Genomic DNA, 27986 nt, shown 5'->3' on the forward strand with positions numbered 1-27986 from the left:
CTTTTAAAGCAGGCGTAGGGGAGACCACCCAGCCCGCAGTCTGGCCCAGGCCCCCTCACGCTCTGATCCAGACTGCTGAGAGACTTAGGGGGTTCCATTGAATCTGTCCCCGTGTGGGGAGGGTGCTGACCCCACCTCATCTCCACCCCACTTGCTTCTGTCTCCTTGTCCTGCACAAAGGCAGATGAGGAGTCTGCCTACAGGTGAGGTGGGCGGCAGCCCCATAAGTGCTAGAATCACTCCTTCACTCCCTGCAGGGTGGCTGGGTTGCAGCAACTTGAGCGCCCACTACCTGAACTGCTTCTTCACTCCTCAGCGGGTGGCTGGGTGTCCAGGTGACATTGGCTTGAACGGTCGCAACCTCGGTGGGAGTGGGGAAAGGCAGGAGTCTTTCTCCGCTTGAGCGCTCGCCACCCAGCGCCACCGCAGGCAGCAAGCGGACAGCAGGAGCTCTTCCCCACCTGGGGTGGCTGCAGCAGGGACCCCACCAGTTACTTATTGCTGTAAGGGGAGCCCCTTGGAGGAGTGCGAGGGGAGAGGAAGGGAGATCCTGCACCCCCTCCCAACCAGACCCACTCCTGCACATTTCCTGCTCAGCCCCCACATCCCCAGCTTGCTCCTGAACCCCTCTTTCTGCTCAGAGCCCATAACCCCAGTCTGCTTCTGCATCCCCCTCTCACCCGTACCACCCAAGCCCACTCCTGCATCTTTGCTCCTAACCCACACCCCCAGCTGGCTCCTGCACCTCCCTCCTGCTTGGACATCCCATACCTCAGCACCCTCCCACACATACACAGAACCCCTCATTTTTGTCCCTGCCCCAGAGTGGAAGGGAGCCCACAAAATCTTCTAGCCCAGGCCCTGCCAACGGGAGTTTTTTCTTCCTGCTTCTTAGTTGGGGCCATGTCAATGAAGAGTTTTAGTTTGTTTATTTTTTTTGCTTCTCACTTTTCTGTGGCCCCCAACTGATTTTTCTGTGCGCCAGTGGCACCCCCAACCCAAAAATGGTTTCTCACCCGTTTTAAAGCTACCATTACAAAAAGGCATCCCCTGTAAGTATCACCTGAGAATTCAATATTATGGTAAAATAATTTTTACCATATCCTGGAGCCTGAGCCAGTATTTGCTATAGTCAATAGAAAATACTTTTTTGGGCAATGTCTGTGTTTTTGTTTTTTAAATGATCTGCACTGGGAAAGTCTCAGAATTTAAATATAGTGTGGTGGGCTAGTGATTCAAAGCTGTGTCGAGCTAGTCTTTCGGAGCCATTTGCTCCAAACTTATTCTGCACTGTGTGGCTTGAAAGGTTGAGTCTTTTTGTATTAAAATTATAAAACGTGCTAAAGAGCACCAGTAGGTTAGGTACCGCAAGTAAAAACTACACAGGAAATTGCTTGGGGGATTGAGGGGGAGAGCAGAAAGAAATCGCATTTAGCCACGAGTGAGTTTTAGACCTATTGAGACGCAGGCCAAAACTTTACAAGGATGTAGCTCTGTTACTCTGTTCTCCAGATGCTACAATATAATTCAGTGTTTCCCAAATGGTGTTCTGTGGAGCCCCTGGGGTTCCGCAAAGTGAAAATAAGGGTTCTGTGAGAAAATGCTGTTACAGTAACATTTTATGATTTAAAAATAATTAATATTTAAGCATTTATTTATTTTATTAAAAACAGTTTTCATTTGTGTTTGCCACAATATGTCCCCGTGTAATGCCAGCTTAGCCAAGGTGTGGGGATGATGATGTTGGTACTCAGCGTTGTGTGCGCAGTCAGGGGTGATATTGCCTGTTAGGGGTTCCGCAGCCTGATAAAATTGGAAAACGCTGATATAATTGATCAGGGTATTGTGCAGGGGTTGGCAACCTTTCTGAGGCAGAGTGCTGAAATTTGACCTTTTCAACTCTGTATGGTCTGAGTGCCCTTGATAGTTCTGAAAGTCACTAATAGCCCTACTTACAACAGCTTCGTTAGTAACTATGTTAAGATGTAGAGCTTTACCACTTAGGTGGTGATTGGTAGCATTAGCTGGTCTGTTGTTAGTCCACGAGTGGCAGGGCTATGAGCAGGCTCCTGGCTGTGTGGGGGAGGACAGGTGGGACTGAACTCCCACCTCATGTGCTGATGAAAATCAGCTTGTTTGCCACTCTTGGCACCTGTGCTGGGGGTTGCTGACCTCTGACATAGTGTAATCAAGGAATAGCTGAAATTGTTATTGCTACTGCAAGACATCTTGTGGGGGCGGGGGTGGTAGAAGCTTTTCTACACACATGTTCAGTTGCTGGCTTTTTGACATTGTCTGTTTGTCATTTGGATTAGAAACAAAACTAAGTAAATTCAGATAGAAATCCACTTTGGAGGCCAGTTCTTGGCAGCCAGACTACGTGTGTATTTATAAGTACAATCAGTAAGAAATGTTCCCAGGCTCAGAATTTCTCCCTGCAGCCATTACGCTGAGGCACTGTACACATTTATAGCTATATGCATTTGTATGTTTTGAACTGAATACTATGCTGTTCACTGTTTTTACTAAAACCTGACTAGGATTAGGTTTGCTTTCCTTCCAAGGAAAGAGGGACACTCAGTGGGAATACTCTTACTGGTGTATCTTTTACTTGAATGATAAAGATGTTGTTCATGTCTTTTTTTTTTTTTTTTTTCCTATTGTGCTTTGTGTAGGCACCATTTTAGGAAAGAAGATTATTTATTTGTTCAGCTTCTCATACAATGCCCATCACTGTGAGCGTACTAGCCCCAGGGGGTGAAACCCTGGTCCCACTGAAAACAGTGTGGGTTTTGCATTTCAGACATAAGTAAAAGTGTGTTCAATGAGAATAGATGTCATATATAGCCTGGTGAAACTGGCTCAGAACAAAAATGGTATTTAAATTAGGGTCAGTAGACCACCGATCTTTCCTGGTGATTCAAAAACTTTTTGGAGTCAAATGGTAATGGGATTGGGATGCATGCTTGTTGGCATTGAGATTACTTTCTTTATGTTATAGGATTATTCCTGTTACCAGGTCAGATACAGTGCCTAATATTGATAATTTAATATATACCCAGGTGTGTTTTAAAATAGTTATTGGCATTTTTATTTCTATGTTGGGTATGACTTCTTATGTTCAGCCTCTGAAAAACTTTCACTGCTAAACTGTGATTTTGTGTATAATATTCTCTCTATTTTCTTTAATATACAGTAGACCCCAATTTTCATTCTCACAACCCCCACTTAAGTCAAACTTCCCAAGCATCTCGGGGGGTGGGGGAGAAGGGGCAGGACACTGACTAGCACACTGCTGGTCAGTTTCCTGGATCCTGCCCACGGCAGGGAGTCAGGCGCAGCTTCACCCTGGCTTCCCCCACCTGGGAGAAGCCACACCCGGCAGGCAACTGTGGTGGTGCAGTTTCTCCAAGCCGAAGGTAAGCTGCATAGGTGCAGCGGTCTTTCTCCCCGGCTTCCCCCATCTAGGAGAAGCTGCACGGGGCAGAGAGGTGCATTAGCGCAGCTTCTCCCCAGCTGGGGAGAAGCTGCAGTGGCATGGCTGTCTTTCTCCCTGGCTTCCTCCAGCTGAGAGAAGCCACACCAGGCAGACAGCCATGGTGGCGCAGCTTCTTCCAGATAGGGAAAGCCAGGGAGAAGCCACGCCCCTGTGGCAGCCTACCTGGCTTCCCCCAGATAGGGAAAGCCAGGGAGCAGACAGCCACAGCGTTCTGACTGTCTGCCTGCCCTGCTTCCCTGATCTGGGGGAGCCAGGTGGGCAGACAGCCACAGAGCAGCTTCAAGTTGTGCTTAGCTCGCTTTAACGCAAGTTGAGTGCAGCTTGCAGTTGCACATTTCAGGGGTTTACTGTACATTTGTTTCCCCATAAATTCTACTTTAGTTGCTTTTTGGCATAAGTCCTATTTGCCTCTCTTTGAAGAGACTATATCCTACTGGACTTTGTATAACAGATTCTTCTTAAAGAATTGTACAGATATCTGGTTGTATAACTTTTAAACTGTCTTTTTTAAAAATATTGTTCTGGTAGTAGCACTAGCATGATATAGGGCAGAGGAATTGTTTTCATATAGAATTCTATTAATTCTTAATAGCAGAATGTCTCGATGGCTGGTGCAGAAAACTCCAACTACAGAGCTACGGCGGATGCGTTGCGTCCGTATACCATGTACACATTTAGAGTGCGCTGTTCGGCTTCTGAGCACTTCTGGAAGTGGAGTGAGTGGAGCAAAGAACAAAAGCTCATGACTTTGGAAACTTGTAAGTTTATTAACCTGCTTTTTATGTGCATGTCCTGTTGAACATGTAAGCCACATGCTTAACAAAATCTCCTTTCATAGCTCCTGCCAGAGGACCAGATATCTGGAGAGAGAGAAATCCTGTCGGAGAAACTCTAAGAGTCTTTTGGAAGGTATATACCTGTGGACATTGTTTTTCTTTCTTACTTTCAGTATGCCTGGAGTTTATAGCCAGTAGAGCCAATTGTTGTTCTGAAATATTTTATAGTGACTTTACTCAGAAAATTGGTATCCTAAACTTAACATAAGAACGGCCATACTGGGTCAGACCAAAAGTCCATCTAGCCCAGTATCCTGTCTGCCGACAGTAGCCAATGCCAGGTGCCCCAGAGGAGGTGAACCTAAGACAACGATCAAGTGATTTGTCTCCTGCCATCCATCTCCTGCCTTCGACAAAAGGCTAGTCACCATACCTTACCCCTTGCTAATACCCATCTATAGACCTAACCTCCAAATATTTATCGAGCTCTTTTTTAAACCCTGTTAGAGTCCTGGCCTTCACAGCGTCCTCTGGTAAGGAGTTCCACAGGTTGACTGTGCGCTGTGTGGAGGAAAACTTTCTTTTATTAGTTTTGAACCTGCTACCCATTAATTTCATTTGGTATCCTCTAGTTCTTATATTATGGGAACAAGTAAATAACTTTTCAATATTCACTTTCTCCACACCATTCATGATTTTATATACCTCTATCATATCGCCCCTCAGTCTCCTCTTTTCTAGACTGAAAAGTCCCAGTCTCTCTAGCCTCTCCTCATATGGGACCCATTCCAAACGCTTACTCATTTTAGTTGCCCTTTTCTGAACCTTTTCTAATGCCTATATATCTTTTTTGAGGCGAGGAGACTATTCTTCGTCTTATTTTCTATCCCTTTTTTAATTATTCCTAACATCCTATTTTCTTTACTGACTGCTGCTGCCCACTGCGTGGATGTTTTCAGAGAACTATCCACTATAATTCCAAGATCACTTTCCTGATCTGTTGTAGCTAAATTTGCCCCCATCATATTGTATGTATAATTGGGGTTATTTTTCCCAATGTGCATTACCTTACACTTACCCACATTAAATTTCATTTGCCATTTTGCTGCCCAATCACTCAGTTTGCTGAGATCTTTTTTAAACAGCGCTATCCCAGAAATGCATACTAATTTTTTAAAACAGACATATTACTGAAAACAGCTGCATATGGAATTAAGTAGGATTTCACATACAGAATAACTTCCTTAGAGAAGTGCCTTTGAGAGTTGTCTTAAGGGCTCATAATGTTAATGCCTAAACACATTCTTGTTTTACTGAACTTTTGTGCCTGGTAATCCCAACTCTGAGTATTGAATACAGGTAATCCTGTGTCCTGTTTTTTAAAAACAATTTTGTTTTTTTAAATGTGATTTGTGGTTTTTTGTTGAATAGCCATTACTTCGTTCTGAAGCAAATGGAGAAATAGTGTCCCATGAAGTGTCGTGTTGCCTGCAAGAGACAATGCTGCAAGCTCAGGACGTCCCTGTACCCTTAAACAGCACTGAAATAAATCTTGGGGGAAGTGATTGTGTAATTAGTGTTGTAGCCAAAAATCGTGGTGGCTCATCTCCCCCTTCTCGGATAAGCAGTGTAGATCTTCCAAGTGGTGAGTACTTGATTCAAAGATCTAAAATATTCAAAGCTTGTAGAACAGCTGTGTGGCTGTTTTTCAGATAATATAGCTAATCTGTGCATGTATTGAGTGTTGTTTTTCAATCTACAGTCACTGCTTTGTTTTAAATTATACTCCTTTATGCAAAGGGAAGGCAGCAGTTACAAGCTAGGTTAGCATGTTGCAGTTTTCTGGAGACCTCCCAGGAATAACAAGGGAGAAGTGAAATCTTTGGCACAAACTTCAGCTTTTGGAAGGTTTCATTTGTTTCTGTGCCATCTTTTTGACTCGAATGTGATTAAACGTTAGAAGCTAAAAGTTGTTTTTTTTTTTCCTTGCAAGGGAACCTCAAAGCTTCATAGATGTTTAAGGGTTTTGCACTCTGTAGGACTCAGACATCAGCTGAATACATTTGTAGTTGGTCACATGAAGAGAGAGTGCTAATTGAACTAGTCATTAATGTGCCTGAATCATGATATGGTATCAAAAGTGGGAGCTTGAAAGTGCAGGGCAGGATTACTGAGGCCTGCCTTTTTAAGATACTTAAAAATGCTCCCGTAATAATGGGCTATTTTACATGAAGGAAGAGCTTTGGGCTGCATTGCTGGGGGAAAGAGAGCACACAGTTGTGCAACCCAGAAGCAGACTACCTATGTCACAACATGGGCCCAGTTCTCCCTTGCTCCAGGGGGGAGTAATCCCCGCCAGCCTTGTACCTGGTGCAGACTGTTTCTTCAGTTAATCTCATCTGAGTTGACTGACAGCTCGGGAGGGCAGAGGCAAGGCACTGCTGGCTCTCACTCAACTGTGTTAGAGCAGCAAATAGCAATTCTGTAGAAATGTTGCACTCTCATCCCTCAGTCCCATGCAGTGACCTCGTTAAGGTGCACAGTGTTACCCATACACCCCGGATGGACATGTAACAGAGGTCGGAGTTGTTTACTTGCTGTCTGACATTCGGAAAAGAAAATCACACCTCTGTAGGCACAAACGTGTTGTGTTGGACATTTGTAGTTCAAATGTCAGTGACCGTGATCTCCCATTATACAGAATGAGTTTTGTCTTCAGGTTAAATAGCCTTTAGCTCCTCTACAGTGCCACTACTTGTTAATTTATCACTGAGAACATGAAGGAGAAGTAATTAATCTGGATAGATAAATTAATGGCATCGTGTTAATAACTCCACATCACGAGTAACAAAGGCAGCTGACTTGCTCAACATAGGTAGCATTTGGAAGACCTTTGGCATTACAGTCATTCAGAATTGTCTTCTGAGCTGACATGGGAATTATTTGAAACGTGAGTCACTGACTGACCTGGATTACACTGTTACACAGTCAGTTCTGGCTGCTGGCATCCTGTGTAGCATGCAGATACGTTTAACGTCAGTACAGCGAAGATTGACCCTGCTGCAGTTGATCAGTGAGGACGAGCTAAATTGAAATTACGGAGTGCTACCATAATTCGCAATTATCCGATCCCTTCCATTAAGAGTAAGGGAAGTCAATGAGAGTGCAGGCTCCCATCAGCCTCCCTTAGTGGATAAATTCATAGAAGATAGGTCCATCAATACTTACTTATTAGCTGGGATGGGCAGGAATGGAACACCTAGCCTCTGTTGCTCAGAAGCTGGAAGTGGATGACAGGAGAGGGATCACTCAGGCTACGTCTACACTAGGGGAAAACTTGGAAATGTTTTCAGGGTCCTTCCCAAAAGGACCCCCATGTAGATGAACCACGTGTGAGCAAAAAAGTGCTGCAGCAGGCAGCATGCTAATGAGATGCTGAATATTCATTTCAGTGCCTCATTAGTATTCTCAGCTGGTAGGAATAAGGGGATTTTGATGTTGACAGGGTCCTTTCAAAAAGGATTCCCATGTAGACGAACTGCGCTTGAGTGAAATACAACACTTGCGAAGGGCCATGGCAGGCAGCATGCTAATGAAGTGCTGAATATTCATTTCAGTGCCTCATTAGTATTCTCTGATTTGACTATTAGCATGGCCATTTTGAAATTTTCCCCTAGTGTAGATGTAGCCTCAATGATTATCTATTTTGTTCTCTCCCTCTGGGACATCACCAGTGTTGGAAGACAGGATACTGAGCTAGATGGACCTTTGGTCTGACCCAGTATGGCCTTTCTTATGTTTTCAGGCAAGTGAACTGAAAGTCTAGTTTAGATTGCAACAGAAACATGCATGTGCAGCATTTCAATATCCAGTGTTGCTTTTTGCTGCAAGAATGCTATCAGGCCTGCAGTCAATGAATTAATTTATATCAACATACTACTAGATACAAAATACTATGCAAGTGCCATACGAATGTGCATTTTAACTTGTGATTTCCTTGAATAGTCAATGTTTTAGAAATGTTTCAGGTGTCTGTTTAAACAGTTTTAAGAACTTGCCCCATCTATACATTTACCCTTTATTTCTCTCCATTTGATGAGACTATGAATAAAATTGAAGATTAAATTGACATTTAGTTAAGTGGCAATTCAGCAATATTTTCTTCCAAAGAAATTACTCTGCTAGCATATTGCATGCATTGTTATAGACCACTCATCATTTGCATAGTCCTTTTAATAATCACAAGAATTCAGTGAGGATTTAAGGTGTTTTTCTTGCAACATTTAAAAAAACACTGATTTTTTTCCCCCCTTTCCTTTTAATTCATGCTTACGTAGTCTGGACAGTTTTGATAAAGTGTAATGATCCACGTAAACAAAGCTCAAGGCTAAGACCATTTTCAAAAAAATTAAGAAAAGTCAAGGACGTTCCAAATGTGTATTTTCGTTGCTCTGTGAGAGTCTCTTTAAGACTTACAAGATCCCTGCCTCAATGGTGGCTGTAGGTGAAAGATCTGTAGGAACTAGTCAACAACTTGTTTGTTTTGGGGATGGTTAGATGAAAGGAATTAGCTGAAGACTTCTACCAAATTGGCATTGATTTGAATTAAACCAAAATCCCTGCGATAGAAACTTACCCTGAGAAATTGATCTGTACCTAAACCTGAGGATCTGCTGAACTTTTTCTTTCTTTACTACTCCTGCAGGCTTCACTATAGACTTCTAAGCTTGACTGACAGTGCTTCAAAAAGTACAATATAATTTATTCCTTCAGTTACAGAGATCCAGTGGAGTGATCCTCTTTGCTATGATGAATACACTGAATGTTTGTTCTCATGGCGCCTGTTTTCTAAAAACTTAGTTCAGGCTTCAAGAAAGCCCTTTGAGCTAAAGATACAGGGTTGAGCTCTAACGTTTTTATATACTGTCGTTATTGTAGACAATGTCAAAACAGAGCTGGCAATTGCAACAGGGGATGGAATTTACATTTCTTGGCATTCTGACCCCAGTGTGACCTGTGGGTACACAGTAAAATGGTGTTCATCTGGATCTGAGCCCTGTAGTGTGGATTGGGAAACGTTTCCTTCAAATGCAACAGATGCTGTGTTAAAATCTGGTAAGAGGAAATCATTTTTTAAATTAGGCTTTCCAGTTCAAAGCTTACGTGGTATACTGTCTTTTAAGTGAATGCAGAAAGTTATCAGAAAAAGGTATAAAAGCTGCTGTTTTCAGATACCTTATTAGCACTATTATTTCTGTTAACTTATCTGTTCCTCAGCTCTTAGTTTTTGCTTTAACTATTATTTTCTTTACACTTTCTAGAATGTTTTGAAGCTACTGAAGGAAATGTAGCTGAAGCCTGAATGTTAGCACTTAATAACATTGATGAAATCTGGGGCATATCTTCCAGATTCCAAATGACTCACCCTGGACACCTGAGAGGGTGGAGGAGGGAGAATGAATTGTTTGTGGGGTTTTTTAAGTATGGGAAAGTGTGAGCTCCCTCTGTTGGCTTGCAGTTAATAGACAATTTACTTTTCTTAGAGTAAGGCACGTTGCAGGTGCCTATATCAAGGTTGTCAGGCTAAGAAATAAAAACAGAAAGTATGATGGGAATAGTCTGGAGCAAAGTTTGTAGAAAAGAAATAAACAGGAAAAAGAAAGCATTTTTCCTGCTGTCCAAGAGGACGTTATAAAGACTAGAACATAATACATTAAATATAAATGTCACATCTAGAGCCAGCATTTAAGACTTAGTCACCTAGAGACTTGAACCTACAATGGGATTCCTGCAGTCAGACTCCTATACCTGTCTGGAGCCCAGATGACATAATGGAGACTCCTAGTACTCATGGCTCTGTCCATGTGCATCCAATTGTAAGCTCAGTTTGATTGCCCCAAGCTTAGTACTGTGTAGCTCCTGCACCTTCGCAGAATGTTGAGAGGATGCTCCAGTTTAGAGAACAGAGTCCTTTTTCATCTTCTAGAATGATGGAATAATCAACATAGGCAAAAAGACATCAAGAGGTCCATCCCTCTCATCTGTGGCAGGGCCAGCTAACCTTGACCATTCCTGACAGGTGTTTGTCCAACCTTTTTCTTAAAAACCTCCAGTGATGGGGATTCCACATCCTCTCTGAGGCTATTCCAGAGATTGACTCCCTTAGACATAGAAGGTTCTTCCTAATATCCAACCTATATCTCTCTTGCTACAACTTAAACCCATTATGTGTTGTCCTGTCTTCAGTAAAAACAGAGAGCAATTGATCTTTACTCTCTCTATAACTGCCTTTAAGACATGACAAAGAAAGTTATCAGGTCCCCACTAAGTCATCTTTTCTCAGGACTAAACACAATCAGGTTGTATTCTAACCTTTCCTCATAAATCAGGTTTCTAAACACGTTGTTTATTAAATTGTTGTCCTCCTCTGGACTCTATCCTGTTTGTCTCTGTCTTTGCCAAAAGGTGGCGTCCAGAATTGAACACATTTCTCCAACCGAGGCCTCACCAGTGCCAAGCAGCCCTGCTATCTCTGATACATCAGTTATCTCTTGTGTCTGACATACGACACTTCTCTTAATACTCCCCAGAATATTAGCCTTTTTTCACAGGTGCATCACAGTCATCATCATCATCAATAACCTTGGCTCAGCATCTGTTGGTGACTGATGCCTCTCTCACTGTTTCCTTCCATCTTTTCCTGTCCAGTGCAGAGTGGCTTAGTTTCTGTAGACTAGCTCCACACCAATCTACTATACCATCTATCCATTCGCTGTGGGGTCTACCTCTCCAATTTGAACCATCCATTATGCCAAATACCAGGGTCTTAATTTTTCATTCGCCATTCATTCTGCCAATATGCCCAAATAGTTGTAGCTTCCATTTTATAACCTTCTGCAGCAGGTTCTCTTTCAGCTGTATCTTTCTATATAATTCCTCATTGGTGACCTTCTGCATCCATCCTATTCTCAAACTCTTTGTATAACAAGTCCTTTCAAATGCCAATATTCTTCTTTTTCGAATCTTTCATTATCACCCATGTCTCACATCCATACAACATGCTGCTGAATACACACATTTTCAAGACACTCAGCTTCGTTCTTAAGCTAATTGCTTTGCTTTTCCAGGCCTTATCCATCGCCTTCAAACTCGCTCTTGCTTTCGCTATTCTAGTCGCTATTTCCTTCTTACAGTCTAGATCATACGTTATGTTGCTCCCCAGATATGTGAACTTCTCTACATTTTCTAGTTCAATATCATCGACGCTGATCTTCCTTCCTATTTCCTTATCTCCAAATACCATTGTTTTTGTTTTATCGATGTTCATAATCAGTCCGTACCGCTTCCCTTCTTCATTTAACACCTGCACCGTTTTCGCTAGCTTCTCCTCATCTTCCTCAATGATAACTATATCATCAGCGAACCTCAAGTTGTTAATTCTTTTTCTGGGCACAGGTATCCCTTCTACCTCTTCCTTGATCTTGTCCATCACTCTCTTCAGATGTGCAATGAAGATACTTGCCGATATTGGATCTCCTTGTCTCATACCTCTACTTGTTTTAAACCAACTTCCCAACTCCCCACATGTTCTCACCGCTGCCTCCGCATTGTCACTGATATCCTTCAACAACCGTATCAGTCTGCTATCCACTCTGGATGACTCCAACACCACCCAAGTCACTTTCTGATCTATACTGTCAAATGCTTTCTGAAAATCGACGAAGCAAGTGTATACGTTCTTGTTCTTTTGTCAAGCTTTTTCCGCTGTCAGTCTTAATGCCAATATCTGCTGTATGGTACTTCTGTCTTTTCTGATACCCGCTTGTTTGTCTGCTATATGTTTTTCTATCTGTGATCTTAGTCTCTCAGTCAGTATCATCATCACCTTGCCTAGATGACTTGCTAGGGCAATCGTTCTGTAATTCTTGCACTCCAATGTACTTCCTTTCTTGGGTATTGTCGCTAGCACAGATCTTGTCCATTCTTTAGGTGCCTTCCCTTGTTTCCATGCTATATTACATAGTTGGTGTATTTCCTGAATCATGCTTTCTCCACCGTATTTGATCATCTCTTCCGTGATCTTATCATTTCCAGGGCTCTTGTTGTTCTTTAGTCATTTCACTGCTTTTTCTACTTCCTCCTTCAAAATATCGGTCTCGATTTCGATGGAGATATCTCTTTCAGTTCTTCAGTCAGTCTCTCTGAGACACTTGTGTCCAACTGTGCTTTGTATAGGTCGGTGCAATATCTCGTCCATCGCTGCACAATCTTGTCTCTGTTCATGAGCACTTCTTTGTTCTCATCTTTTATTGCCATCGGCTTCAGTTGCTGTTTCCTATTAATATTTCTAATTGTCTTATACACCTCCCTGGTTTTACATTCGCTGTAATACCTCTCTATATCTTCACGTTGCTCCTCTAACCATTTCTCCTTATCTTTTCTGGCTGCTATTCTTACCTCATTGCATTTCACCCTTTTTTGCTGTTCTGCCATCTCAGAAACATCTCTTCTGATCTTCAGTGCTCTCTTCTCTTGAACCAACTTCAGTGTCTCCTGGGTAATCCACTTCTTATTGATCTTTTCTTCTTCTGGAACAGTCTGCTCAATTGCCTCTTCTACAATGATGGCTATCCCTGCAACTCTCTTATCTGGGTCTTTCTCTGCAGTGATATTCTGAATCATCTCTTTGAGCGATGCTCTGTATGCATTCCCTGTTTCTTCCTCATATAGTCTTGCTATGTCTCTTCTCTTCTTAAACTGCGTCTTATGTTTTCTTTTGAGTTTTATCTTGATGTTTGCAATCACTAGACTGTGGTCTGAGTCTATATGCGCTCCTTGGAAAGTTCGGCACTGCTGTACTGATGTTATCCATCTTCTTATCAGAATCTTATCTATCATGTTTTTGGACTTTACGTCATTCGATCGCCACGTCCACTTCCTATAGTCCTTTTGTTGGAATCTCGTGTGGCAGATCACCATCTCATGCTCTGTAGCAAACTCTAGTAGTTTCTCACCTCGTTCACATCTTTCTCCATATTCAAACCTTCCCATGACTCTGTCCCAACCTTCGTTATCTGTTCCAACCTTCTCATTCCAGTCTCCTCTGATGAGCAACACATCTTTCTTCGGTATCTCCTCCACCATCTTTGTCAATTCCTTATAGAATAGCCAGTCTCTTCCTCTTTACTGCCCACCGTGGGTGCATACACCTGAATGACTGAGATGTTTAAGGGTTTTGCTTCGAATCTCGCTACCATCATTCTTGCACTCACCGGTTTGTATCCTAATAATGCTCTTCTAGCTGTTTTGCTAAGAAGGAATCCGACTCCTGCTTCATGCTTCTTTTCATTTCCTGACCAAATGACTTCGCAACCGCATATCTCTCATGATCCCGTCCAACACATCTCTGCCAGTTCAAGTATATTGCATCGGTATCTTTCCATCTCCTTCCGAAGCAGCTCTAATTTTCCAGTTGCCCACAGTGTTCAGATGTTCCATATTCCAGTGGATAGCTTATGTGTTAGTTGTAATTTTCTTTTGGTAGCCAACTTTTGGACCCAACCCTGATTGCTCGATTGGTATCATGGACCTTGTTTATCCGGGCGACGTCCAAGCTGGCATCTTTTATTATTTAGTTGTACTGGCATCAGATTTTGTTCATATTGTTGTTTGACGATCAGCGCATCAACACACATCTGACCAACCCTCCTCCTTCATCCAGGCTTGGGACTGGCATGGAGCTGGAGCTCATAGAGGCTTCATGGCAGAATTGTTCATCACAGTGCTGACTTATAATAAATTTGTGATTAAATGTAACTGCAGATCCTTTTCAGCAGTGGTACCACCTAGACAGTTCTTTCCAGTTTGTAACTGCATTTGTTTTTTCTTCCTCAGGTACTTTTCACTTAACTTTATTGATTTTTATCTTCTTGAATTCACACCAATTCGCCAGTGTGTCAAGATTTTGCATTCTGCTCTCATCTTCCAAATGCTTGCAAACCCTACCCTGGTTCATGCCTCCCTCAGATTTTACAAGTATATTCTGCACTCAGCTATCCTAGACATTTAATGAAGATGTTGAATAGTAGCAGACCCCATGCTGGCCCCTGTGGAATGGTACTAGATAAACCCTTCCTGTGTGAGAGCAAACCATTTTTTTTTTAAAGTATGATCTCTTCTCTGTTTGTGCACCCAAATTAGAGTAATGCCATCTAGAACACATTTCCCTGTTTGTCTGTGAGAATCTCATGTAGGACTGTTCGAAAAGGCTTATTAAAATTGAGATAAGTCACATCTGTTGCTTCTCCCCATCCACTAGGTCACTGACTTTCTTGTCAAAGAAAGAAGTTAAGCTGGTTTAGCATGATTTGTTCTTGATAAATCCATGCTGGCTATTCCTTCCCCTCATTGTCCTTCTGGTGCCTATGAACAGATTGTTTAATAATTTTGTTCCAGGTATCTAGGTTAGGCTAACTGCTCTTTATCTCCCCAGATACTTTGTTCCCCTTTTGAAAGATAGGTACTGTGTTTGCCTTCCCCGACCCTGTGGGACCTCAGTGATACACTGAGAAGTTCTCAAAGATAATTGCTAATGGCTCTGAGACTGGTTTAGGGATAGTTAAGTCCCTTGGATGAATTTCATTAGACTATAAGACTTTTATAAGTATTCTTTAACCTGTTCTCTCCCCATTTTAGCTGGCATTTCTTCCGTGGGTTGTTTAATATTAATTGTGTTGAGTAGCTGGTCACCATGAACCTTTTAATGAAGACTGACTCAACCCAGGCATTAAATACTTCAGCTTTCTGGATGCTATCAGTTATTAGCTCTTCTTCCCTGCTAAGCAGAGGACTGCACTTTTCTTCCATCTTTCTTTTGCTCCTAATGCATTTAAAGAACTTCTTTTTGCCTTTTATGGCTCTTGCCAGGTATAACTCATTTTATGCTCTAGCCTTTGTGATTTTGTTCTTACAGACTTGTACTATTCTTTTGTAATTCATGTTAGCAATTTTGCCAGTGTTTCCACTTTTTGTAGGATTCTTTTTTTGATTTTCTACTCTTCTTTTTCCTTTGTGTCAGGATACTTTGCAGTTGTCTCTCTTAATATTATCCTTGCAAAACTGCCGGATCCCCTGAACTACTTTTCCCTCTTATATTTTCTTCTTGTCAGACCTTCTCCCTTGTTTAGAGGGAGAACAACAGTGTGGCTGTGTCTACACTAGAGAGTTTTGTCAACAGAAGGGCCCTTCTGTCGACATAACCCAGGGAGTGTCTACACACGTGAAGCATTCGGTCGACAGAGTCTTGACAGAGCTCCGCATTTGCCTTGACAGTATTAGCCTTCAAAAATTTGAGGCACAACACTCTGTCAACAGCGTATTGTCAACAGAAGTGCCATGTAGACACTTCTGTCGACAGAGAGGACTTTGGGTTTCTGGGCAGCCCTCTTTTCAGAGCTGTCATTCTGCTTTGATGAAGCAGGTCTTTGCCCATGAAAGCTTGCGCTCCAAAATATCTGTTAGTTTATAAGGTGCCACAGGACTTCTTGTTCTTTTTATTCTGCTTTCTGGCACTAGAGGGCAGTGCAGCCTGGCAGGTCTCTGTCAACAGAGCAAGGTGCGCGTAGATGCAATCAATCGATAGAACACTGCCAAGATTTGTCAGCAGATACTTCTACATAGCCATATAGATGCAATCTGATGACAGAGGTTCCGATGAGATTTCCTTGTCAACAGCGACTCTGTCAACAGATGCTTCTAGTGTAGACATAGCCTGTACATTTTATAGAGAATCAGTTCCAGCCCGATCTCATTATTGGAGCAAATGGTCACACTGAATAACAGGGCTATAATGTCTAAGAAGAAGTCAGTTGAAGGCCCATTGTATTTGGAAAGGGGAAAGAAGCATCATGACAGCTTGAAGAAGTTTGTGTTTCATAATGGGAAGCAGCAGTCTGTGCTGTTTTCAACATTTTTGTAATGACATTTGTCTTTCTGGTTTGCTATGAAGGGTCAAAATTATTTACTGACTCTGACCTGTGAGTGTAATGGCATAAAATAAGGGATTAAATAAGGAAAGTATTAAATAAGGAAAGTATTTATGTGTAAACACCATATGGTCTAATTGAGACATTCTCAACATTTTTTCTTTCCGAGGTCCACCCTGAGTCACAACAACTGTTTTTCTAAAGGCAAGCCAGGGTTGTTACCAAACAGTTGTTTTCTTTTGCTGCTGTGTTCAGCTTCAGCCCCAGGCATCGGGGCTACAGGGCAGTGGGAGTGGCAAGGCTTGGCAGACCCCCTGAAATCTGTTTGTGGCTCCCCAGAGAGCCTGGACTCCCAGTTTAGAACTCCCGCTTTAATTATTTGTGCCATTACTTTAAATGTTTTTTTTTGAAAATGTGCATATAAAAGTGGTATTTTAGTTGTTGTTAAAAGATCTTGCTTACCAGTGTTATTCTTCTACAGCTATGTTTCAACCTGGTGTGAGGTACAATTTTTCAGTATATGGCTGCAAACACAATGGTTATCAATTATTACAGAATATAGTTGGATATATGAAAGAATTGCGTAAGTACATTATATTGTAAAGATCCTTTAGAAATATAAAATAAATGTGAATAACCTATACTAGTCTGTACTGGATGCATTAGAAGAAGTCTGAAAGCAGAATCTCCATTCTGTTGAAAAAAGGTTTTCTTTCAGTTACCAGCCTTTAGAGTTCATTAATAAAGAATTGTAAAGTATCACTGATAGACTATTTCAGTGAATTTCCACTGTCTGTATTACTGCTGGTTTTCATCATGGTATCTGAAACTGAGATTGAAATTATTGTAATAGTTAATGTGAAAGTGGGTACTGAAGTGAAAATGGGGATTCAGCCCTAAAACTTTTGCATATATGGCAATATGAAGTTCCATCTTCCTCCTCTTACTCACTTCTGTGACAAATGTGATCAATTTGCAAATCAAAAGATTTTTTCCAACTGTCACTTCTGCATTATCCCGGTTTTGACAGTCTGGTGGTTGGTTTCCATGTTACAAATCATCAGTGAGAGGTTCTGCATCCAAATGTGTTTGGTTCATTGGGCTGATGATAGTGAGGTCTTTGTAGCCCCATTTACGGCTAATAAAATTGCACAGAGGTCACTTGAGGACTTGATTTGAAGACAGTGGTTTTCCAGATGAAGCTGGGATATAATTTTGGGTATTACTGGCCACCTGTGATGTGAAAAGAATATGTTGTGAGTAGAATTAGGCATTAGAATCAGGTTGGCTGAAACAATTTGATTTGTGAATTCAGGTTGAATTCACCAAATTTGTTTTTTGGTTGGAAAACAAAGTCAAAAAGATTCTGAAGAAATTAAAACATTTTTATCTGTGTTTTTGTGGGGGAAAAAATAGTTTTTTGTCATTTTTGGTTTCAATTTTAATGCAATTTTACTTTTCAAAAAAAGTTTTAATTTTTTTTTTGTTTTCATTCAAAAATACATTTTTCCGCCCTGAAATCTACATTTTCTTTACTACTTTGGGTCACCAGCACATTAAAAAATATTGTTCAGTTTGATGCAACATAAGTTTTTTTTGTTTAGCCACTGAACTGAAGTTATTCACATGACTATGATCCTGCTTATTGAAGCCAAAGTGACTGCCTAAGAGCTCAGCTTCTTTGTGAGTAAAAATAAGCCCGAGTATATTTTATATAAAAGTCAGTGAGACACCATGAATGAAGAAACCTATAGGCTACGTCTACACTAGAAGCATCTGTCGACAATAATGTCGGTCCACAGAGGTATGTCGACAGAAACTCTGTTGACAGAGTGACTTTACATACAAAAGCAAATGATAGAGCAATTCTGTCTGTTGACAGAGAGCAGCCAGACTGCCTGGCCCCCTCTCAATGGAACGGATGACTGGCAGCTCTGCAAACAGGGTGGCCTGGTGAACCAGAAGTCCCCTCTGTTGACAGACGTGTCTACGCTGCACTTCTGTGAGCACTGTTCCTCAAATTTTCAAGGGATAGCACTGTTGAGACAAAATGCAGAGTTCTGTCAACAGAATGCTTTGTGTGTAGACGCTCCCTGAGTTATGGTGACAGAAGACCACTTCTGTTAACAAAACTCTCTAGTGTACACACAGCCATAGTGTTTTATAGCTAGAAGTTTCAGAGGAAAATTTCATTTTTAAAATATGAATGTACAAATCACCCCATAATTACAATTCCAGATTTTCCATACTTAGTGTGATTGGCATTTGTATCTAGTACAGATATTAACTTGGAATTTCTTAGACTTTTAAGGACCACCTTTCCACTCCCTTTTTCCTCTGTTCCTGAAATCTGAGCTCCTCTTTATACTTAACAGCTAGAAGAGTGAAGGATAAAAGAACACAGTAAATCCTTGATTTTGCAAACCCTGGTTTAGCAGACTTTGGCAACAATAAACATGTCGTCCCCCTCATTGTTTCCGAAATCTAGGGGGGGGTCAGTAAAATCCTAAATCCCTCTGCTTCACCCCTGCCCTCCCCCCACAGAAAAAAGTAAAGGGTCTTACCTTTGCCATGGCCTGGAGCAGCTGCCACCTCCTCTGCTGGCGCTGCCATGCAGTCCTTCCACCAGGAGTGGGGAGTGTACATAGGCAGACGTCTTTCATGCCCCATCCCTTGTGAGAGGAGCGCATGGTGGCTCTGGCAATGGCTTCTCCAGGCTGCTGGACCCCCACGTGGCTGGAACCTCGCCGCACACAGCTGGAGGTGCCCCACTGATACGCAGCTAGAGCAGGCTGGAAGCACCTTGTCACATGTGGCTGGAAGCATCCCCGCTTCCAACCACACACGGCAAGGCGCTGGCCACGCGGGGGTTCAGCAGCTCTGGTAAATTGGGGGTTTTTTGTGGTTTTTTTGGGGGGAGGGGCTGGGGGCTGGAGATGGGGTAGCATGGTGGGAGCAGTGAACCCTTGCATTTAACAGACCTTTGGGAACAACGGGCAACCTTCTCCCCCAATTGGTCTGTTAAATCAAGGGTTTACTGTATTACGTAGCTGTACAACCCATTTCATTTTGTACTTTAAAGTATCATTTGCCAGGTGCTGGGACTAATTTTGTTAGAAGCTTTCTGTGATCACATAGTCTGAGGCAGGGTAATGATTTGTAGGAACCATTGCTTTTTGCTTAATGCTGTGATGGAAGCTGAAATGATACATTTGGTCTAAACTTTGTTTTCCACAAATTACAACTCTTTCTTTTTAAAAGAAAACAAAATCCAAGTTGCATCTGGGCTAGGTTTGCCATGGTTTTCAAAACAGAAAATGTGGTGGAATTCCTATTTTCTAAGAACCCAGTTTGGTTCTAAAATGTAACTCCTGATATTACCTGTACCTCCTTTCATGTGGATTACCTAGATATGATCCCTATACTAGACCCCTGTACTGAAAATGAGATTTATGACTCCTGCTGGGATGTAGCAGCACTTTTAAACAGTGTGACTGGTTTCTTCTCAGTGAGGAATGCAGACTCTGTGACTAAATAAAATTACTTGTGACAATTTCTTCTAAGCTTTGTTTTTCTGTTTGTACTACCTGGATTTATTTTTAACATGTGTCCATATTGCAAGCAGGGAGCATCTTTTAGTTCTGTTTGAATAGTAACTACCCATAATAGGGTCCTTGTCTGTGACTGAGATATTACTGGACACCCCTAGAATACAAATTAGTGGTATTAATACCAACAAGAAAGCTGAAGTAGGGACACTTGGCTGATGTCACAGCTTTTTTTTTTTTAAAGAGAAAAAGTTAGAAATATTCCAACATCGTGAGGCACATGTCAGTCCTGATAATAATGCTGTGGTACTAATATAATCTTAACATATGATGAAAGGATAGTTTTTTAACTACGTTTTTTTTTTCAATTTTTTCCACAGCTCCAAGGGTAGCACCACGTTTTACCGTAGAAGAAACCTCTTCAGATTCAATATTAGTGAAATGGGAAGACATTCCTGTTGAAGACTGCCGGGGGTTTTTAAGGGGATATGTGCTTTACTTTGCAAAAGGGGAGAAAGGTACTTCAAAACCTAGTTTTATGGAAGAAGGTAAGTAAAATATGTGGCCTTCAATTTTCCTGTGACCTCCCACCATTCACTAACAAATAGTTCTGAAGAAACGGTTGTTTAATTACAGTTAAACTGGCGTTGTTAAGCACCTCAAATTGATCTTTAAGACGAGATAGTTAGAGGGCTTTCCCTTCGCTGCCTTCCCAGCCCCAGTGCCTGTTACGCAGACAGAAGGCAGAAGACCAAAGTGCAGGAAATTCAGTATTTAGTGGGGTTAGTTCTAGGGATGTAATAGAGTATCTGGTTATATGGCTAACCAATAAGCAACTGCTTATCAGTTGGAGCTGTCAGTTACTTGCACCTGTACCTGCCCCTCCCCAACGAGTAAATAGTGAGCAGCTGGCTCAGCCTGTATTCCTGCTTGCACCAGGATCAGGCAGTTTCCCCCAACTAACACTTTGCATTTGAAAGGCTGAACCATCACACAGGCTGGCTCAGCTTCTGTTCCCCCGAGCGGATTGGGCTTTTCCCTCTCCCCTCTTTAAATACAGAGCAGCAGGGAAGGAGGATAGAGCCCAGTCCCCACGGCAGGGACAGAAGCTGCTCCAGCTTGTGTGCTGGCTCAGCCTTTTAAATGTACAGCAGTGGAGTGGAGGGGGTGGTTAACTGAGTAATGGCCAGAATTTTTGGAGTTTACTCATTTACCAGATTACTCACTCTTTTACATCCCTAGTTAGTTCAAAGCAAACAATAGCTGTTGCTGTACCTGCCAGCAGAGTCTGTTCCTAACGTGCCATTTCCAGGTCGATGCCGCAGAGCCTTTACTTGTATCCCTCTTACCAGCTCTGGTACCGCAGAGCCTTTGCCTGTGTCTCTGTTCCCCATTCCTCCCACTTCCTAGTTAGCAGGCCCAGATATACTCACTGTGCGTATCCCGAGTCACACCCCTTACAACTTAGTCATGTTCATTTTGGGGGGGTTGTAAGTCTGGGGTCTTTGTTCCAGCTTTTGTGTATCCCATGAGAGGGGCAGGGAGTGAGGTTGTGCTCTGGCCAAGGCCAGGCTTCCATTTGGCTTTTAATGTTTCTTATGCCTCCTTCCCCATCCACCTCTTGCCCCTCTTAACTGGTTGCTTGACCTTAGCTTGAGAAAGGAGCCAGATGGCCTTCCAGAGCATGCTCATAGGTACAGTTCCACCACGCTCTGTAGTATTTGAACCATTCTTATCTGTTCCCACGATACTAAAAATCCCATCTGCCCAGGCAGAAGCAACACGCACACTGTCACTTTCCTTTGTTCATTTGTATTAGTACAAGATAAGAGTATCAAAAAGTAAAACCCACAATTCTATCTCAAGCTGACAAAAAGCCTATATTCTGCCAGTGGTGAAAGCCTTTAAAATACGGACTGCTGTTGTGTGCAGGAATAGGTGAGCTGAGTGGAATTCCTTGTTGACATGGGTACCCACATCACACAAGTCGTCATAACAGTGAACATCCAGCCTCTGAGGAAAACAGTGAATGAGAAGTGTGTGAAAATGACAGAGACTCCAGAACAGGGGTTAAGTGTACTGGCAGTGTGGTTGGGATAATATTGCATTGACAGGTATCATGCTATAGCTGGTCAGTAGATAAGGAAGACCAGTTTCTTTCCCTGTTAGCGTGATACTTTTTATTCAGTTCATTACAAAACTGGTAATTGTGGTAGTGTGCAAGTGGTAGAGGAAATAACCTTATAAACACTATATTTCAGGACATCTCTGGAAAGTGCAACTGATTACCTGTGGCATATGGTGGAGTTCAGTGTATAACATCTTTATTTTCTGCTTAAGACTTTCTTAATGTTTAGTCTGCCATAATTTTCCTTCACTCTTTGGGCTTGTCTTCACTGCAGATTTAATTTGAGTTGAAATTCAGGTTCTGCCCCCGATATGAGATTATGATTGAGAGCAAGCATTAACTCCAGTATGGTGATACTTTTAACTCAAGCTGCCTGGCCCGTCAGGAAGTACAGGGTAAAACGTGAGTTAGCATAACTAGTCATCTGCTGACACAATGATTCTGTGATATGGGTGCAGGCTACCTCCTGTCTAAATCTACCAAGGCCTTGTCACAGTTCCACCCAATGTGGCAGATAGGGCAGACAAATTCTCCCACAATTAATTAGAAAAGAATTGATAGGGCAACTCATCTTATTGCAGCGCAAAGAAGCAGAGGCTATGTCATCAGAAGTCTTAGCACAGCATATGTGTGGACACAGCAGCTCGAGTATTAGTTTTCCATGTGGCTGCTCTCACATAGGTTGGGCTAGCTTAAGAGGAGTAACTCCAGTGTTCATAATGGGATATTTTCTGCCACTTAATTAACTCCATTACACTACCAAGTACTGGATTTTTGGCAGCATAATTTGGTACTCATGATTTGTCTCCATTAAAAAGATCATTTTCCAGTTTAAAGGTTTAGTTTTTTTATACTGAGGGTTTTTTTGTGAACAAAATCTAATGTGGGGTACATTCCTTATTTTCTTAAAAACAAAACAACACAGGATCTCCTGAGCTACTGGTTAAGAATATTACTGATCTAACAAAAAAGTCGTTGCGAATACTTGATCTTCAAGGCAAAACAAGTTACCGACTGGACTTACGAGCCTATACAGTTGGTGGACTAGGCCCATCGAATGACCTCTATGTGGTGACTAAGGAGAACTGTAGGTTGAACATTCTTGTTCACTAATACTACTAGCATGGCCCTGATAATCTTTATCTTTGATATCTTTTCCTACTTAGCTGTCTAGCCTGTTATCTATACTTTTAAGTAGCAGACTGGAGGGAATAATTAACCCTCCTGTTACAGTTACTATGAAGTTTATAGTTTTGGAGCAGTAGCTGTGTTAGTCTGTACCTTCACAAATACCAAACAGTCCTGTGGCACCATAGAGAATAACAAATTTATTAGGTCATGAGCTTTTGTGGGCAAAACCCACGAAAGCTCATGATATAATAAATTTGTTATTCTCTAAGTTGCCACAGGACTGCTTGTTATTTATGAAGCTCTTAGTAATTAATGCTTGTTTAGAAACTTAATCTACTCATACTCCTACATGTGAATGGGCCCTAAGCTCATGACTAGGGGTCTATGTGGCTGTAGTCAAGCAGCTGGCTTCAGAAGCTGAAGCTGCGCCAGCAGCACCAACCTCTGCTCTGACAGCCCTGGGCAGCTGGCCCATGGGACGGCCTGAGCAGTGGTCCCATGGGCAGTGGTAGCAGATAAAGCTCAGTAGCTCCCAACACTGGGGGCCCTGGGACCTACATTTTCCCCCCACCCCCCCAGTGGCAGCCAGAGCAGCAATCTCCACCCTCCGCTTCTCTGGCAGTGACTGAACTGCAGCAGGGCCCTGGAGCCTCACACACTCAGTGGCATCCAGCACAGTAGTGGAGCCCCTGGGGTTCCCCCTGCTACCCACCCTCCACTGCAACTGGTGCCATGGGCCTCCTACAGCCCCCCGCTCCTCACCCCCCCCCGCCCCAGATTCAACTTTGATATTTATGACATAAATCCTGGATAGATCACAATTTTTTAATTCCTGCCTGTGACCTGTCTATGACTTTTACTAAAAATACCTAAATCATAGCTTTACTCGTAACTGTTCAAACATTGACAATTACTGCAGCCATATAAGGAGGAAAAAATAGAAAACCGAGGTTTGCTAAGGGTGGAAAGAAGAGCAAAAGGAGTGTGATGAAACTGCGCAAAGACTGTGCCCAGAAGGCTAAAAGACAACTTGTTTGAGCGAGAAGGTGGAGGTGTTCAGTGATCTTAAGACATTTTTAATGTAGTAAAAGGCAATGCTCCTATGCAACATGAAATTAACCTATAGAAATCACTGCCAGAGAATTGATAAATAGTTTAATAATTTTAAATAGCCGCCTAAAATAATACAGTAAACAGTAGAAATTAAGCTTTCTGGGATAAAATTTGCCATCACTCTTGTTACCATGTATATGAATCTTAGCATCAGTAGGGGACCAAACAGGAACTTTACATAGTATTTCACAGTCACTTAAATTAAGGTAGGGTTTGTCTTTTGTAATGAAGGATATGATATAGGCCACTGTTGTAAGCAGATGGGGCTGGATGATCCTCCAGTGATTATAAAGTGGCCTGTGGTGTCTGGGAATGTAACAACAGGATTGTGAGCCATAAACATGGTGTTTACTTTGAATGTTCCTTTCTTTTTTTCTTAATTTTTTTCCCAGCCATGGGGTTGATCATTGCCATTCTCATCCCAGTGGCAGTGGCTGTTGTGCTTGGAGTGGTGACCAGCATCCTTTGCTACCGAAAGAGGGAATGGTAAATTTTCATTTTCAGTAAATGTTTTCATTTGTTTTTATTGAGTAGTATTTTTATTTTTTTGGTTTTCTCCCCACCCCATCCCACCCCACCCCCGCCATAGGCCGCTGATCTTACTAGGCACGTTTCCAGGCAAGTCACACACAGATGAAAATGGATAAACCCATTCTGGGGTGTGCAAGTCCATAACAAATGCAAACCAACATCTTCCAGTTCCGTGGCTTAAGCTGGTCTCAGCCCATTGTTCCTGACAGTGCCTTCTTTCTTCAGAGCTGGGCCCCTGTAAATCTGTCTCCCTTTCTTGGGCTTTTAGTGAAAAATCTTGTCCCATCTTCAGGGTTAAGGCTACTTCTCCACTGCTAGTGGTGGGGAGGTGGGGCGTTCCCTGACCCACCTGCTCCTCTGTTTCCCAATCCAGGGACGCTATATAGAGCTGCCATGTGCTCCTGTCCTTACTTGTTGCTGCTGCATTCCTTGCACTGTTTACCATCTGGTTTCATCACCTTCACCTCTGATTGTTTGCTTCCCTACAACCTTTCTAGGCAGGCCTGGAAGACTCACCTTCACTGCTCCTGTCCTGAGGCAGGGTGTGTTAGGACTGAGGCCTCCAGCAGGGGTCCCTGGAAGACCTGGTACACCTTGTCACACTTCCCAAAATACCCAAGCATTTCAATGGGTGTTCCACAAGACCTTTGCGTGAGGATAGGTAGTATTCCCATTTTATAGATGGCAGAGACAGGAAGGAAGTGAGGCCCAGAAAACTAGCTATTTGGCCGGGGGCGGGGGGAGGGGAGTCACACAGGAAGTCAATGACACAGAGAGAAGAACCCAAATCTTCTGCTCATTGTCCAGTGTTTTTAACCATTTTCCTGTGTATAGGGAATAGTAGATGGTGTCTTAGGAGTGTCTTTGACTTTGCATCCCATTGGGGCTGTGCCAAGTCCCATTGACTGAGCCTTCCCAGAGCTAAGTGGATCTCAATGCCTGGGTTGCTCTACTGTGGGCTGTGACCCCCAACTCTGTGCCATTGCTGAAGGAGACCGGGGGTCTGGCTCAGCAGGATAGATTGTGGGCCACCCAAGAAGGACAGGTAGCTGGCCTCATGGCATTTTCACATGAACCCATCACAGTGGCATAGTCGAACAGGGTTTTGTGCAGAGCTCATCGTCCTGGAATGCCTGTGGTGATTTTAAGTGAGTTCTAAGATTAGTAGCTGGAGCACAGAGTGGTTACTGTCTTGTTTTCTGTTTGCTTGTTTTGGGTGCTGGAAATAGGGACAGGAAAACCAGCAAAATACATGAAAATAGTGAAATAATGGCCAAATTAGAAATCTCTGGGCCCCAAGCCACTGAGAGGGAGAATGAGCATAAAGGGCAAATTGCCAGGAAAAAGCTGCCCATGAGCGAGAATTAGCACTGAAGGAGAGAGAATTGGAAGCTCAGAGGTGAATCTTGGAACTGAAACAACTTGAAAAAGACATAGAATTGGAAGTCCAAAAAGCTGCCTGAGAGAAGGGGGCGTGGGGAGAGAGAGAGAGACCGCATGACCTGGCTGTATTGGAGGGGAACAGACAACATCCCAAGGCAGCAGGATTTACCTCTCTAAAGATTCAGAAGTGCCCAGCATATGATGAGTCAGGGAACACATTTCAGAACGTTTGAAAGACAGTGCAGCATCCATCTAATTCCTGAGAATTAGGTGATGACCACTCTGGTTGCAGAATTGACTGGGATTGTTCTGGGCGTATTCAATGAGATACCTGTTAGTGATGTTTCAAATTAGAGCACATTTAATGACTTGGTTTTAAGACCATTTCAGATTACACCTGAAACCTACAGGGTAAAAAATCGGAAGACTTAAGAGGGCAGCGGGGCTAAATAGTGTGGCTTATGTAAACCATATGCGGGATCTGATAGATCAGTGGGTCAGAGGGAGAAGTATTCCAAGGGTTGTGTGATTTAGTTGTTCAGGAACAGTTTCTGAATATGGCTAGTGATTTCAAACAGTGTTCACGAGGAGGCAAGACACTCTTGCTTTCTACACAAATCAGTTTGAGCAGTCACAGACACCTGGTAGGGATAAATCACAGGCAGAATTTAAGTTTGGTAGAAGGCAAGGTGTCCACTTTACTCCTCAGGAAAAGAAGGGTGGATGGGAGACTGGGCATTCTCTTACCCAAGTTCACGCCTCTGTTACACTTCACAAGTCTCCTATACATAGAGAAGGACCCAAAAGGTGCTTCACTGTAATTCCACTGAGCACCTGAGGAGCAAATGCCCAATGCTAATTGGGAAAAAGCAGCAAGTAACTTGGGGAGATTCTAATTCCCAGAGCCCAGGGACACCCCAGGGAGTAGCCACTTATCATACAGGGTTTGTAAAATTTGCTACCTTATAGCCAAGCAGCAAACACATGAAGGCTGGCTAAATGCCAAGACACCTATGCTTTAAAAGACCTTGCTGTCTGCATTCTGGGGGCAGTGCTACATCCCGAAATGTTGTAGGCACCCAGAGGACAGAAATTCACATCTTAGTAAAAACACCTGTGACTGTCATTACAGGATTTAATGATGCTGGGTGGATGTGTAACCAAAGACAAACAGAAATTTTAGGCATATTGCCTCTATATTGGCCAGCATCCAATCCTTTGGCAGTAATCTCAGGGGAAAGATGTGACTTTGCACCCCATATTCTTTATTGAAAAATGCTTATAAATATGAATATCCACAAGTGGAAGATGCTTTATGCAAACTGCATCTTATGACATCATTGGGAAGTGTATAATTTGCTGGATGTGTATATTCTATTTGGGTGCATATGTCATTTCTGTATTTGAAGTTAGAAATGTGAAGTATAAACCTGTTTACTAATCTAGACATGGTAAGTGAGGACCATTAATAGTACACAAGGAACTTGAGGTCTCTGTGCTCAGCTCATTGATCAGTGAATAGTTTTGTTTTTCCTGTAAGCGTGAATCATGGTTGGTCCTGCCAAGACATGTGGCCAGGTCACCTGATGCTGGAACCCATTTTGGGTGCTGTACTTTTCCATGGGAAGTGAGTTCAGTTTAAACTTTTTCACAAAGGATTCCGACCTTCGGCAAAATCTATGTACAGGCAGGAAACCAAACAACAGGGAGGCTGCCAGCCACCAGAAGATTCCTGTGTACCATCTAAGATGTCTGCTGCAAGCACCTGGAACTGAACATTCAGAAGGATCAGGGCCAAGTTGGGAGGCTTCCTAGCTTGTGAAAAAAGATTATTAGAACTACCGTTAGGGCTAGAAATTGCATGTAACAAGTTTCCTAGCGTATTAAGTTTAG

The 27986-nt window shown here is 42.5% G+C and overlaps 1 protein-coding gene across 6 annotated transcripts in view; it reads left to right on the forward strand.

Annotated features, from left to right (window-relative positions):
• LIFR (LIF receptor subunit alpha) overlaps positions 1 to 27986 on the forward strand; it is a 94842-nt gene that overhangs the window by 56992 nt on the left and 9864 nt on the right. For 4 of the 6 annotated variants that reach the window (XM_074995631.1, XM_074995632.1, XM_074995633.1 and 1 more), the window contains 8 exons: positions 4092 to 4257; positions 4338 to 4408; positions 5707 to 5920; positions 9214 to 9390; positions 16741 to 16842; positions 20188 to 20355; positions 22861 to 23022; positions 24572 to 24665. In XM_074995631.1, coding sequence (XP_074851732.1) covers positions 4092 to 4257; positions 4338 to 4408; positions 5707 to 5920; positions 9214 to 9390; positions 16741 to 16842; positions 20188 to 20355; positions 22861 to 23022; positions 24572 to 24665 — 1154 coding nt within the window. The remainder of the gene's footprint in view (positions 1 to 4091; positions 4258 to 4337; positions 4409 to 5706; positions 5921 to 9213; positions 9391 to 16740; positions 16843 to 20187; positions 20356 to 22860; positions 23023 to 24571; positions 24666 to 27986) is intronic. The other 2 variants (XM_074995634.1, XM_074995635.1) reach the window with 2 other exon arrangements.

The sequence above is a fragment of the Carettochelys insculpta genome, chromosome 5, assembly GCF_033958435.1.
Source record: "Carettochelys insculpta isolate YL-2023 chromosome 5, ASM3395843v1, whole genome shotgun sequence".
Lineage (NCBI taxonomy): Eukaryota > Metazoa > Chordata > Testudines > Carettochelyidae > Carettochelys > Carettochelys insculpta.